The 14,322-nt window shown below is 33.0% G+C and overlaps 1 protein-coding gene and 1 pseudogene across 4 annotated transcripts; one reads left to right on the top strand and one right to left on the bottom strand.

Annotated features, from left to right (window-relative positions):
- Window positions 1–1,357: 1,357 nt before the first annotated feature.
- On the top strand, window positions 1,358–13,419 carry LOC145556500 (uncharacterized). 4 transcript variants are annotated; one of them, XR_014091871.1, is made up of 6 exons: window positions 1,358–1,429; window positions 3,759–3,927; window positions 4,832–4,888; window positions 8,985–9,029; window positions 9,176–9,219; window positions 12,662–13,419. XR_014091871.1 is itself a non-coding variant. In XM_081618157.1 (3 exons), the coding sequence occupies exons 1-3, from the start codon at window positions 8,816–8,818 to the stop codon at window positions 12,731–12,733; spliced, it is 330 nt and encodes a 109-aa protein (XP_081474283.1). In that variant the 5' UTR covers window positions 7,858–8,815; the 3' UTR covers window positions 12,734–13,419. The 4 variants fall into 4 exon arrangements, 1 of the variants encoding a protein (XP_081474283.1); XR_014091873.1 differs by lacking the exon at window positions 8,985–9,029 and having other exon boundaries at window positions 4,809–4,888; XR_014091872.1 differs by lacking the exon at window positions 8,985–9,029.
- On the bottom strand, window positions 4,949–6,226 carry LOC145556499 (basic leucine zipper 43 pseudogene; annotated as a pseudogene).
- Window positions 13,420–14,322: the final 903 nt, after the last annotated feature.

The following is a 14,322-nucleotide window of genomic DNA, read 5'->3' on the forward strand; positions in this document are numbered from 1 at the left end:
TATAGCAGATATCAAGATCCTACTTCGTAGATTCCCCCATTAGAAATTTCGATATATCTACAGAGAAGCAAACAGAGCAGTAGATTGGATTGCAAATGTTGGTCATCTTGTCACTGACAAATTATATATTTCTTTTTGTATCTCTTCAGCTTTGTACCCCATTCTCACCTCAGATGCTTTAGGATCACCCCTCGTGAGGAGGGGGTCCTAATTCTTTCCTTTTTTTTTCTTACCTTCCAAAAAAAAAAAAAAAAAAAAAAAAAAATTAGCCCAATGCTTTAATTGATTTGACCTATATTTTAGGTTAAATTTGACATAATACATAGTTACGGAGTATTTTTTATTTTATTGTCAAACATCTATTATAAAGTATAATACGGAGTATAAACGTTTTACTTGTGTGAAAATTAAAAAAAAAAAAAATGAAAAAAATGGAAATAATGTTTAAAGGTGCCAAATAAATAATATGATATAACATGTTAACTAATTAAGTCTAAAGAGCTTGTTAAAAAAAATGTTTGAAGTTGGAAAATTAGGGCAATCGGTCAACTCTTTACGTTCTAGGCATGTAACCTAATTGAACTTTGATTATATCATGAATATGTTAGTTACTATATATTTTGATAATATCAATATTTTACATCTATACTCATATAAGTACAAAACTAAAGATATTAATAGTGAAACTTATGTATTGGCAAACATGTCCAATTAAGCTAATGCAATTAAGAAAACGCATGTAGACTTGTAGTAATTCTCAATATATGATGAAGGATTGCACTTAATGACCACGACTCTTGGGTTGATTTGGGGGCAAGTCTAAGAGCGTGAATGTCCTGAATATTAATCCTCTTGTATGAGGGTTCAGCTGGTGTAAAACATATCCTCTTTGATATTAAAAAATACTAAAGATCTTGAAGATGATGCTCAACAATCCTCATCTAGTAAAGGATTCACCACCTAATCTTTTGCGCCAAGATGACGAAGAATTCAATACTCTTGTCCTTAAGGACCAAATTGACATTCTTGTTTATTGAATACTCCATTATTTTAGATTTTGGAGCGAGTTTTTTCACTTTATTTTCACTTGTTTTTTTTTTTTTTTTTTTTTTTTTTTTTTTATATTTTTTATTAAACTATATTTATTGATTCTCCATTTTATTTGTTCTATTATTAATTTTTTTCAACCAAAATTATTATTGTTGAACTAATTAGAGAGTTGATTTTTTTTTACTAGATACCATCATTTCTATTCAAAAAAAAAAAAAAAACGTACTATCATTTTTTCATTTTTTTTTAAGGCAAAGCGCAAAGGGACCGTCATTCGAATTTCGAAACTATAAAAAGCCGTGAAATCATCGTTTTTGTCTTTCCCTCCTTCCTTAAGAAGCTTCTTTCAGCAAAACATCTGCATTACTCGTTGCAGCAGGTAATCAAATCTCTCTCCTTCTAATGTCATATGATTTGCATTTTTATCCTAGGGTTTCCTTTCCAATAAATCATGAATTTCTGTATATTTATACCAAACACATCATGAAATTCAAGAATTTGGTAAAAATTCAGTAAATTTTGGTTGATTGTTACTAATATGCTACGTACATATCATTGATTTTTAATTACAATTGCAATTTAGGTTTGCTGATGTAGTTTTTATGAATTTTGATTCTAGTATTTGAATTATACTTGTGCAATTTTGAGAGCATTTAATTTTATAGCAAACTACTTATTTGTTGATATACTTGTCAATTGTTGCTGATGAATGGAGACTAGTAGTTAAGTAGAATTAGCTAGTGGAGTGAATTTTAATTGGATAATGGCGGTCGGAAAGGCGCCGGAGTATTTCTAGGGAATTCTCCTCTCATAAGGAGCATGCTGTAGAAATATGACTGTTACTTTAGGAATGATGGGTGTAACAAATAAACAAGTTTAATTTGGGGATACTGAGCGGCGATATTTCTTTGTATGTGAATGCATTGTCTCGAGTTTTTGGAATTGGAGAGGATTGTTTGTTGGGATATTGCTTTGTAAATGGCAATTGAAGGGGCTAATGTATTGATTATGAATGTATCATTTTGAGTCGTGTTGATTATACTAGGCTGAAATTTTTCGTAGCTATTGCTATGTGGTTTTCCTTTCCCCTCATAAGAAGGGTTTGTTGGTTTTTTCACACTAGAGTAGATCTTTTAATTTGGCATCAGACTATACAGGGGTTTATTGTATATATTTTACCAATCCTAAACCAAGTAAGTGTTTTCTCACATGACAACATCCTCTACAAAGTTTTCTTCCTCTTAGACATCTTTCCAACTCGTTATACCTCTTCAATTTCACACTAGCTTCATATATGAATCATCTTAGGTGCTGTCCATCTCAGCTCCGTTTCCCTCCCAAAAACCAAGCCACTGCAGTAGCTCAATCCCCTCAAAATGGGTATATGATTACTTGTTCAGAGTTCTATTGCAATATTCAACGTCCTCTAAACCCTATTAAGATAGCCTAAGGGTTGTGTAGATGTGTGGGCTTTGCTCTAGGAAAATGAAAATACAATGCCTTCTAGAATGTGTAAGTTGCAACCAATATATAGTTCCATCTGTTATGTACTTTCTTATCAAGAATGATTATGTTTTAAGTGAGATAGGTTTGTAGAGAAAATTGGTCACAATGTATTTGCGTAACACTGTTTACATACTATTACTAATATTATGAGAGTAAAAATTAGCAGTCTTTTGCTTCGGCGGAAAAGAACTTGTGGTGATGGATTTACTGATAAGTTATATTGATACTACAAAATAAAGTACACTAAGATTGACTTTAATTATATAGCAGTGAATTCATTATTAGCAATTTTAGAAGTATTCTGATGAAGATTTAGATGGCTTAATGCATGGAATGTATGGTTAATGGAAAAGTCCATGGCTTATCTATACATTTCTGCTCTTGAGAGTTCCTAGAGCCACTTAATGAGTTCATTGCTCTTAGAGTATAACTCCTTACGTTGCCCAATCTCGATTCATCCAAATCTTTCATTGTTGTTCTATATTTCCTTTTTATTTTAACAATCAATATTTCCAGGGAGGTGGATGGGGATATAACTGATGTATCTTATAATCTGTTCCTGATTTGGAGAAGTTTGGTGGTTCTCTATGTTGTGCTTGGTTTCAAAAGAGGGTTCAAGATGCAGAAATATTGTTAGTGAAAGAACTCAACTCTTGAGAGTGATTGCCTTTATCCATGGGGATAGCAGGAGGTTCTGTTATAGTATTGGTATTTTGTTCGAAAAATAGTACTACTGTATTGGGTTGGAATGTGCAGTGTTAAGGCTCTTTTCTTTATGGTTTAATTTAGCCCCAAATAGAGTACTAAACTGTTAAAGTTTGACTAATTTTTATTTTTTTTATATTTGGATGAAGCAAGGATTGTATGGACATCTATGTTTAGAAAATTTCCAGCTGTATTCTGCACGTGCCAACATGTTTCATATTATAATTCCCCAATATATTTATTTAACTTCAGGACTTCTTACTAGTTACTACTGTGATCTTTTGCAACTTATTCTGCCAATCTTGTTATAGCTTAGCTTACCCAATCCCAGAGATAAATTCATTTTTGCATTTCCATATGTATAATGGTACTACCTATTGGGATTTTGGGAAGTAATAAATCTTTTACATTGTAGTCTGACATTTCTTAAATATTGTAAAGATCTACTGTGATGCAAATCCTAAGCTAGACTTAACCAAATTTTGTCAAAATGATAGGGGTTCTTGTCACCAAGATGTTCAGCAAGGGAAGGGGACTATCCCTTGTACTTGGAGGTTTCCCTGAACTGAAGCAGCCTTTCTTTTCTCCTCTATGTATCGACGGAGTAAGATCATATTATATTGGACTAATTGGATTCTAATGCTAGTAAGAGGATCATATTGAAGAGTAAGTTTATTTTAACAATTCAAGTGCCAAATTCTTCATTGGATGTTATTTAGTCATCTCATACTACTATAAAATAATTGTATAAAGTGTCCTTACGTGTCGTTCTATTCATTGCTGCTATACCTACTAATTAATGTACATACAGAATGTGCTGCCTGTTGGTCAAATTTACTAATACAATCAGATGTCTATTTTAGTATTTGCTAACCTTTTCCATATTTAGTACATTAATTCAATTCTTAATAACTCTTTTGTACTTCTCGTAATGCTTAACATTATGAAAAGTCAAGGAGGACAAACACTAGGAACAAAGAGGGAGTTACAATTTATGGTCAAAGATTAAACTTGTATTCTAAAAAATTATGCAAGATGTTTATTTTAATTATCAATAGTAGCTAGAATTTTTAAGAAAAGTTAATTGTTTATAAATTTTGTTCATCTACCCATGTACTCCATACTAGTTTAAATTATGTTACTGATAGTTTATTAGTCTTTATAAACTATTAGCTTGGTATCTGGTATCCTTTTTATTTATACTAAACAGTAAAAGGGGTTATACTAAACTCTGAATTGATGGCTCTTGATTTTTAAAAAGAAATAAAATAAAGGAAAGTTACCAATTTCGATTTCTAAAATTGCGAGCAATTTTTATCCATTTATGTAAGTACCTCTTCCATTCTTTTTTATTTTTGGTTAGTTTTCTTCCGTGACTGAGGATCAGGAACCCCACCACCAAGTTGCCAGTATCTGTTTAACTATTACTTACATGCACACAGTACCTATCATGCGACTATTCTTGCACCAGATTTAGACACCTGATATGATGAACTCTCTTTTATTTTTTTTAATTTTTTTTTATAAATTTTAAAAACTATTTTCAGGCTATTTCCTATGTTTGATGCAGATGGGGACTGATTGTGATCAATATTTAAGGATCATGGTTCCTGACGGGAAGATTTGGGTCAGTAATTTCATAACTCGAGGCTATGGTCGAATGACATTCTTGATTCTTCATAAATAATTTATGGCATATCTGCATGATTACATTTTTGTAGTGTGGTGTCACTGGTTAGATGTGTATTAAGCTTGTCTGAATGCATTTGTGAAACTCTGATTTTATTGAAAAAGTCTGAAAAGAAGCAAATAACATGTAGCATCTCATTATATGTATGATAGTGGCAGGAATTCTCTAGATGTATTCTTGCCTGCACTAGTTTTCCTCGAATAGGATACTGCTTAAAAAGAGGCAGAGACAATGACTAATTGACCTAACCCCATGAAGAGGTAGAAACGGATACAAAAAGGTAAAATCATAGTCATCCTAGAGGTAGTGAACCCATGGAACTTTAGGTCTAGTTTGGTGACTCATCTTCAAGGTAGGCTTCATTAGCAACCTCCTCTAAATCTCTTAGAGCGGAGTATGGGCTACTGAGCTGCATGTCAGTAATCATCTGACGAAGTCCAGAAGCTTCTTCTTTAAGTTGAACATTCTCTTGAAGGACGCGGTCGTGGGACTCTGTAACATGGTTCAGCTTGTCAATGAGCTGGTGATTCTCATTTCTGAGCCAAACAACCTGGGACCAGAGCTCATCCAGGTGTCTCTGCTTGCGCATACGTGATCGACGTGCGGACTCTCTGTTGGATATCATCCTTCTTTGCTTCCTCTCATTAATAATACTTAACTGTTGCTCATCAGCTTCATCTGATGTTGAATTATTGCTAAAACATGATGGAAGTGGATTGAGTTCATGAAGCTGTGGACCAATCTGGATATTGTATAATAGGTTGGTGTATTTGTTGATCTGATATGGAGATATATCATTCTGCGCCATACCGGAAAAGTTGGGGTATGAGCTTTGGCTTGAAGGATATAGATATTGAAGGCCTGCAACCTCATTAGACTGCATGGTGATATGTTTAAGCTAGAAAACTTGAAATAGTTGAAAGGAATGCAAAGTGTAGCTGAATGGAAATTGATTATAAAAAAGAAATGGATTTTGAGAGGGAAAACCAATGAAAAATATGAGACGGGAAGGGAAGTGGGTAGCCAGGTCTTATATAGGATGGTAAAGATAGTAGTGGACATAAGTAGTAAAGTTATTTGAGAGAAATTATGTGGATTATGTCTGTGAATTTGTAGTATTTCTTCAAGTATTTACAGCCAGTAAGCATTAATCCTTCAAATTTCTTCAATGGATCATATAGGCACGCGTTATGTGACGTATTTACCCCGTGCAGTTGCAGACATACATTGACAGATTAGAGTTTTTTTTAATGATTTTCATGTGAAAAAAAAGGCTGCTTACATAAGAGAGAGAGAGAGAGAGAGAGAGAGAGAGCTCACTTATTTGGGGACATTATTATATTTGTGATGAATTTGAATGGATAATGAAAGAAAGGAACCAAATGGGGTCACGGAGTCAATTTTTAGAAGGTGGACTTCTGATGCCAATCAAAGCTAATCTAGATGGTTTTTGGATCTCATAACTCTTTGAGCTTACTGTAGAGTATGACGTATTTGAAGAAGAGGAGTAAGGTTAATAATAATATTAGGAAGGTTCTTTTTCTTCACTATATATATTTAAAGGACTTAATGAGTCAGCCACTCACAAGTTGTTAGCAAATCTTCATATAATATAATCCTATTTTGGCTTTAACTTATTTCATTAAAGAACATCATCTGTAGGCATGTATCATTATGTGCAAATATATCGTGATAGGATGCTTTAGTCATTTTACTTAAATTTATAAGGCGACTAGAACAATGCATACCACAATAGGAAGGGTTCCCCATACTTCATTTTGCTGCAACATGCAGCCTCAAGTTATTTATTTATGCTGCTATAAATTTATAAGGCGACTATTATATTGATTGTCACAGAAGGTCTCTAGTGTTCAAATGAAGAACACCGTATCATCATGTAGATAGCTAGATGCAAAGAAAATATGTATAAGGTACATTACAGGTTTACAACTATTATAAATTATTGTTACTGTACATGTTAATGGCTTTGAAAAACTGTTTATAAGCTCATGCAATAAAATTTCCAGTTTTGTGCTGTGTATGCTAGTTGCTTAATAAAGACAATGCTGACAGTGGTAGGTAACGTCATCTCCATATCGTTGCTTTATTTTGCATTTCCATAGATGGAAGGGTAGGTGAAATTTTTGCTACAATATTATTACAGGAAAACCCAAATTAGTGCAACCTTTTTGGCTATTCGCACCCCTGCTAACAATGGTTTAGACGTACGATGGTACATTTTTGAATTAGTTTAACAAATCGAGTTGAATTCCTATACCAGTTCTGTGTACCGAAGAATCATGAATTAGGTAACATTTTCCTGAATTGGTTAATGATTATTTTGACTTTCAGGCAGCAAGTTTTTAGTGCATATATTCCATATATATTTTTTTCATGAGACTTCCTGTTAAACTCCCTGGTTTTGTTGGATATTGAGGGGAATGGAATATGTTATCGTAGATAAGCTTGCTTTATTTGGTCAGAGTGGACATTCTCAAAACTGTTTGTACCTCAGACCCTTGAATTTCAAAATCATTTCATGATAAACTTGGATTAATTGACAAAGTGCACATTGGATTGCAAATCATTGTTATGACTAAATTGAATTAGTATTTAATGACCTTCTTAACCAATCAGGTTGCACTTGAATTATGATCAAGTTGATTTGCACTTTTAATCTTCGAGTTAGTTTTGCAGGTTTAGACAGGGTCACATGGACAAGTAGTATTTGTCGCAACCATATATCGGAATTGAGGTTGATAAAAATCTTTGTTCATAAGATGGTGGGAAGGGACTGGCAGTTGTGGATGTGCTTTTAGAAGGAAAAAAAAAAAAAAAAAAGACCTCCACTATGAAATTGTGACCTGAAGTAGAATCCTATGGAGGTGAGTCTTTCTCTACTTTAGGTTGGCCCAGATTAAGTGCACTGTATTTTCAACAAGATAATTAAGGCAGATGTAGACTAAACTTTCTTTTGTTGTCTTCTTGTGTTTTCTTTGATCATCCCTCCTTATTCAAAATTTTTATATATTTAAACTTTTTATATTTCTTTATATTCATATTCTAGTAACATTTCCACATTCCACCTGTGCGTTCTGTTATTGAATACTATAGAAAATACTTGTGTATCTATGTTCTTCTGTCCAATGTACTTCTTGCCCACATAGTACTTAGCTTTTACATGTTAGTTGCTCCACCACCTGGACTTTATTTTTTTTTTTTTAAAAAGAAACTGACCCCCCCAATGGTCAAAATTTTTCCAGTTCACATTGTTGCTCCAATTATATTGTAACTTCTTCAGGTTTTACTTCTGCATAATTTATTCGGGGTGCTATTTCACCTTGAAAAAATGTGTTAATGCTCTTTGTTCCTTGAAACTTGAATTAGATCTTCCTGCCAAGGTTTACTTTTCGATGAATGGAAAAATAGTTAGACTCAAACCTGCTCATGCATTTGTACTTTATATTTTTAATGGATGGATTTGACATTTGGTAAATTAGCCTGTTCATCATACTGACATTTATATGGATTGGTGATCCGCTGCCTTTGGTGTGTGCATACAAAATGTTCTGTGGTAATTGTTTTATATAACAGCATTGTTGGGGTCATAAGGAGACATACCCTCACAACTCAGTTAACATGTTTTGAGTGATAGATCAACAACTTTAGTTGCTCGGACTCAAGGACAAAGACCGGTTGGGTGTGGATTTGAGTACAGCACCTTGCTATCCATGAGGCATTTATTCTTGTCTAATCTACATGAACTTCTTAATATAATATGTGTCTTTGTTTCAGGCTTTGGGTTAAAATGTATAATCCAGTTATTAGCACTATTAAATTCATAAGCAACCTCCAATATATTTCATGTATTCGGCTACAGCCTACACTCTACAGGTACCTCTAGATCTTTTATTTTCGTCGTTTTCTTGCAGGCCAAACAGAATTGGCTCTCAAATCACTCATGAGATCACAATATGGTTTGAGAAATCAAAATTTTCAGCAAGTAATCATGATATGATTTTTTTCCCCCTAGAGTTATCTGAATATGCTATTGAGCACGGCCAACAGCGCCCTCCAGGTATGCTGGTCATTGAACATTTGAAAGTATAATCACGCATTTGCTGAGCCTTATATGGTGTAGGCCTCAAAACTTTTTATTTTATATGAATATATTTTTTTTTTTATTTGTGATTATGCTTTTTGATAAGGCTCTCCATTCTACAGGAGCAAAAGGGGAAGACAAGAAATCTATTTGGCCTGATCACCAGGTAATTTCTGGAGATTTCCCTGTTATTCTTTTGACAGCACTATGAATGAAAATTTGTTACTGTGTCTGTTAGGATAGCAAAGTTTTACCTTTTTCAACCCTTTTTTTTTCCTCTAAATGTTTATAATTACACTAGATTGAAAGACTTTTTTTGGTTGAAAATTCATTTTCTTTTCCTTCTTGAGAATACCTCCTTTGAGGTGTACGTGAATCAGCAAGATTTTGGTGAAACTGACTGAAAAGGCCAACATGATTAGGAACTTCTGGTATGCAAAGGACAAATGCCCTTGTCCTTCCTCTTGTTTTGGCCTATTTTTTTTATATTAAAAAAATGTTCAAAATTGGGGTGTGGTTTTTCGGAGAGATTTTTTTAATTGGAAATTCGACTCACTCACAAGAATTAGAATGTGTTTGATAAAGGCTTCCCGTTATTTGCAATTTGTTAATGGTTTTGACCCACGTAAGTTTAATGCTTGGGAAATTTCTTTTTTAAAAAAAAAAAAAATCCACCTATCACCTTTTTTACTCCCTTGTTTTTCCATCAATATACTTTCTTACCTTTAGATACACACTCTTTCCCTTCATATCCTCTATTTGCTAGTTTGCAAAGGCCACCAACAACTACCCTTGTAAACATGATCAACATAAAAGGGGTTCAAACTGGTCCTTAGCCTAAAGCACGATTAAATAGTCAAAATCTTTTTTCCCAAAAAGGCTAGACTAGAGTTGAAGAATCCAATACATGGGCCAAACTAAATATGGTTCAAACTAGTTCTTAGCCTAAATTGAATTAGGGATTTGGGCTAAATCAATAGGTTTGTAAGAAAAAAAAAATGATAGGGCAATTTTCTTGGTCTAGTAATTAATTTCTGACACGAGGAGAAGTGCTCAATCTCATTGCATATTTGCATCATGAGTTTTTTGCTTCTTCCGTTTCTGTGTAAATGTAATTTTTACCTGTTATGATAAAAAAGCAAAAGCAAATTTGGATGATTAGTGAAAAGATTATAATTCATCAGCCTTCTTGTTGCGTCATCCAGGTTGTAGACTTGATCAAATCTACTTTGGTTAGGGCCAAGGGCTAAGGTAAACAAGATTTAATCCAATAGTTTATTTCAGAGGTTTTTCTTTCCCACTCCAAATTCACTTATGTTGAGTTGTTGACTATGTTATTGGCAATTGTGACTTGTGGTTATACTAAGAGTAGAAGAATAAGGCGAGTTAGGTGGAGTCTCCTTCTGTAGTGATGTATGTTGGAGGAGTAAATGTGGGAAATAGTAACAAAAGTTGATTAGAGTAAGGATTGAGGATCAAGGAGAGTCAAGTAGCATTTGAGGGAGAGAGTTAGAAACAAGAGAGGTAACTAGGTGGCAAATTCTATTATTATACTAGATACATTTTACAAAACCTAAATCTAGGGAAATTATCCATAACTAATTAACAACTTTATACTGTATTTGGGGTCATTTCTTAATACATTAATATATTTTGAGAATATAGATAAATGCTTGGGCATTGATTGTTTCAATGGAGTAATATCTTGTTTAATAGAGAAGAAAATCTATGTATATGGTGTTTGGACATCTTACACCATATAAGTAAAGCAAGAGAATGATGTACTTTAGTAAATTTCATACTTATGGACAGATTAACTTTGTCTTACAAGGCTGTTTTTTTTTTTTTTTTTTTTTTTTTTTTTTTTACTTTTTTTACTTTTTCCAAATTGCGTCAAGCAATCTCTCAAATACAAAATGCAATGATTGAAGTAAGCACCAATTTAATACTCCCTAAGTAAGTGGGCTCGTCTTATCTAAGTACCTTTTCTTCACCCAAAAAAAAAAAATTATTAAATATAAAATTAAAAATAATTCTCATAAATCATAATATTTCCACTCTCTCCACAATTTTTTCACAAAGTACCAAAAACAATGATGGGGACAATTTTGGAATTGAAGTGACTGACATTCTACCAATAAGAGGCAGTGCCCCTAATTTAACGGGTGAAGTTCTTGCATGGAGGGGTACCCTATTTTTCTTACTTTGTCTGTTTTAGGCTTCTAGGCATTGGTCTTTTTTGTGTACTAGAGTACCTACCTATTAAACGCAAACACTAGAAAGTTAAAGTAACAAAAACCCACTTTGTATTAATTTTTTTAAAAAAAGAAGTCGACAGTGTGAGTTGGGTTAAATTTGTGGCCTCTTTGAACTCTTCTTCTTGAATTAAAAAGCATGATTTAAAAGGACTAAAAAATCAACCATAATCTCTTTAGGTAAATTGCACTTGAGAGCGTGTGTTCGTGTAGGCGTGTGTGTTACAGGCATCAACTTTAAAAGTTGTGCAACGCATTATGTTGCAGCTTTGGGCCAATATACAATTAGGAAACATGCCAGTTGATACGCTTGTTTTATATATATGGATAAAAAAAATACCTTATGAACTGAGGTCGGTCTAAATTAGAACTACACCGACCTCAACAATGTTTAATCCTAACAAATTGGGCACATGGGCATCAATCTGTCTGTAGTTTTGATTGTGAAACTAGATTGATCCTTTCTCCCTTACTAAATAGGTAATTGCTTTCTCCATCTGAATTTATTTGTTCCCATCTAAGACATCTAAAGTAGAAAAACTAGACAAGTAATATGAAACAGATGGAGTAAAAGAAAAATGGGGGTGCATGATAGCCACGACCCATTGGGACCTTGCTAACGAGCGCTCAAGGGTGTGGGGTGCACCACCTGCTCACCTGTATTATGAGGCCTGTCACTTCAACCAAAAATACTCAACTAAGAAAAAGAAAAAAAAATGAAAAAAAACTCTTGGTGGTACCATTCTTTGTACAATTTGTGCACCCCATTTAGGTTACCTTAATTTCTGTTTTTCTTTATATCATGGTTTGGTCACTCTCCTTAGTCCCCACAATGATCATCAAATTGCAGCCTAACTTAATTAAACTGTATGTCTATATGGAATACGGAGTACTATATTTTTCTTTGGTTGTTTTTCTTTGATGATAAAAGTTCATCTTTCTCACTACTAGTAGTAAAATTTGGGACTCAGGCCATATGGTAAAAATTAAAAAGGGATTGATTGTTGCCTGAGGGCAGGAGCAGCAGGCAGCAGTGATGTACCCGAGCATTTTGTACAAAGTATTGGGTGTAACGGTGATACAGTAATTATTAAACATAGCGGAGAAAATTGGGATGTTGTGTCATTGATCAGCTATGCCATGATATGATTATAGGGATAAACCTATTGTTAAATCAACAATGTCTTGCTATAACAGCTCCTTGAAGGCTTGAACGCTATCATATTTGCTTGTTAGTCGTTACTTTTACTAATGCTCCATTGCTGTTGGACTAAAATCATCTCAATGTATGTAACCATGAAATTGTAAGCTATTCGTGAACCCGTGATATGTTTTTTTAAAATGTTTTTGTAGGTACATACGAGTTCCGAGCATGACCCATCTATCTCATGGAATTTCAGTTCCAAGGACAGGAAGGTAAGGTAAACTCCCTACAAGCGCTAGAAGTTTGCAAAAGAAGATGAATGTCATGAAAAGGCGAAAGCAACAAGTAAATCATAATTTAACCATTGAATTAAAACAATATATTAGAAAACTGTTACTAATAACTTTTTAAATGGATGGAAAATAGTGGAATCAGTTCAATAGATATAACAATCATGAAGTTTAATGATGCTTTATTCACTTAAAAAATTATTTGATTTCTATGTCAAATTCCGTGCTCTTGCGTACTTTGAAGATATTTGATATCTAATCCACTACTAAATGATGTGGACATCTAGGTGTTTGATTTTTAATTAATGTAATTATTATTTGATAGATATGCCTTTTTCCTGTTTATTTAGTGAGATGACAAAGGTTAATACAAATACCAGTATTTATTTTAAACTTTACTGTTTTTAGGGAAGTATTTTAGTACAATAATTTTGGCACATCATTATTTCAAACAGACAAACAGGCATCTTAATCAACAATACTTTGTATAAATTAATTTTATGATTTGTTACTATCATCTTTTTCTTTTCTCTTCTTTTTTTTTTTTTTTTTTTTTTTTTTCCTTCCATGGTTGCTGAAAGTTTTTTTAAAGCAACTGTTGTTGCATAGTATATTTTTCTTGTTATTGGAAGATCATTTTTTCTCAGTAAGACAATCTAGTGGACAACGGGTCACTCGTCATCATGGGTTCGAATTTATCCGGTCTTGATCTGATTTGATCATATTCGAGCGTTCAATAATTCGATTAAATATACATCTCAGGTCGGATCAATTAAGGTTATATGACTTATATCATAATAAAACTTATTAAGGGCTTGTTCTCTTCACCTTTTAAAAATAAGTTTCATATCTAACAAGTTTAAATAAGTTACAATAAGGTTTAATAAGTTTAATAAGGCCTAATAAGTTAAATAAGGTCTAATAAGTTATAACTAATCAAGTTTAATAATAAGGTCCAATTAGTTTTTATAAGTTCTAATAAGTTAAACCAGGGTTACTAAGATCTAATAACTTCAGATCCAATAAGATGAAGAGAACACACTCTTACTATTGTCACAATTTCGAGTTTGCCAAGTGATAATTAGGTTATATAGTGTATAGTAGATACTCGGATACATGTTAATTTTGTCAAGTCTACCAACAAACATCTTAATCACTAATGCTATATATGCTAAGTAGTGATAATTGTTTTGATCCGTTATTGTCATCTTTTTTCTTTTCTTTTTTTCTCTACTATGATTGCTAGTAGATTGAAACGTGTGAGGTGTTACGTCTGTTAATTATGAGAAATTGTGAACCATGTATCCGCATAATTCCGGAGAAATGGTGTCTTTGTCAAAACAGGTTTCATTTGGTTTTAGGTCTGACTTCATTTCTTTGGTGGACATTGATTAGTGTTGTCTTAAGTTCATTTATGTCTTAATCACTAATTAATTAATTATTAATTTGATTGGCTTCATAGTATTAAATTTCAAACGAATGAAAGGTACTTGCGGTCTTAATTAACGTTGGTGGGGAGGGTTTTAACTGGTTTTCTTCTTCCAATAATACATGCTTAAGTACTAATTACGGTTTTAATT

Source organism: Chenopodium album, chromosome 8 (genome assembly GCF_948465745.1).
Source record: "Chenopodium album chromosome 8, dcCheAlbu1.1, whole genome shotgun sequence".
Classification (NCBI taxonomy): Eukaryota; Viridiplantae; Streptophyta; class Magnoliopsida; order Caryophyllales; family Amaranthaceae; genus Chenopodium; species Chenopodium album.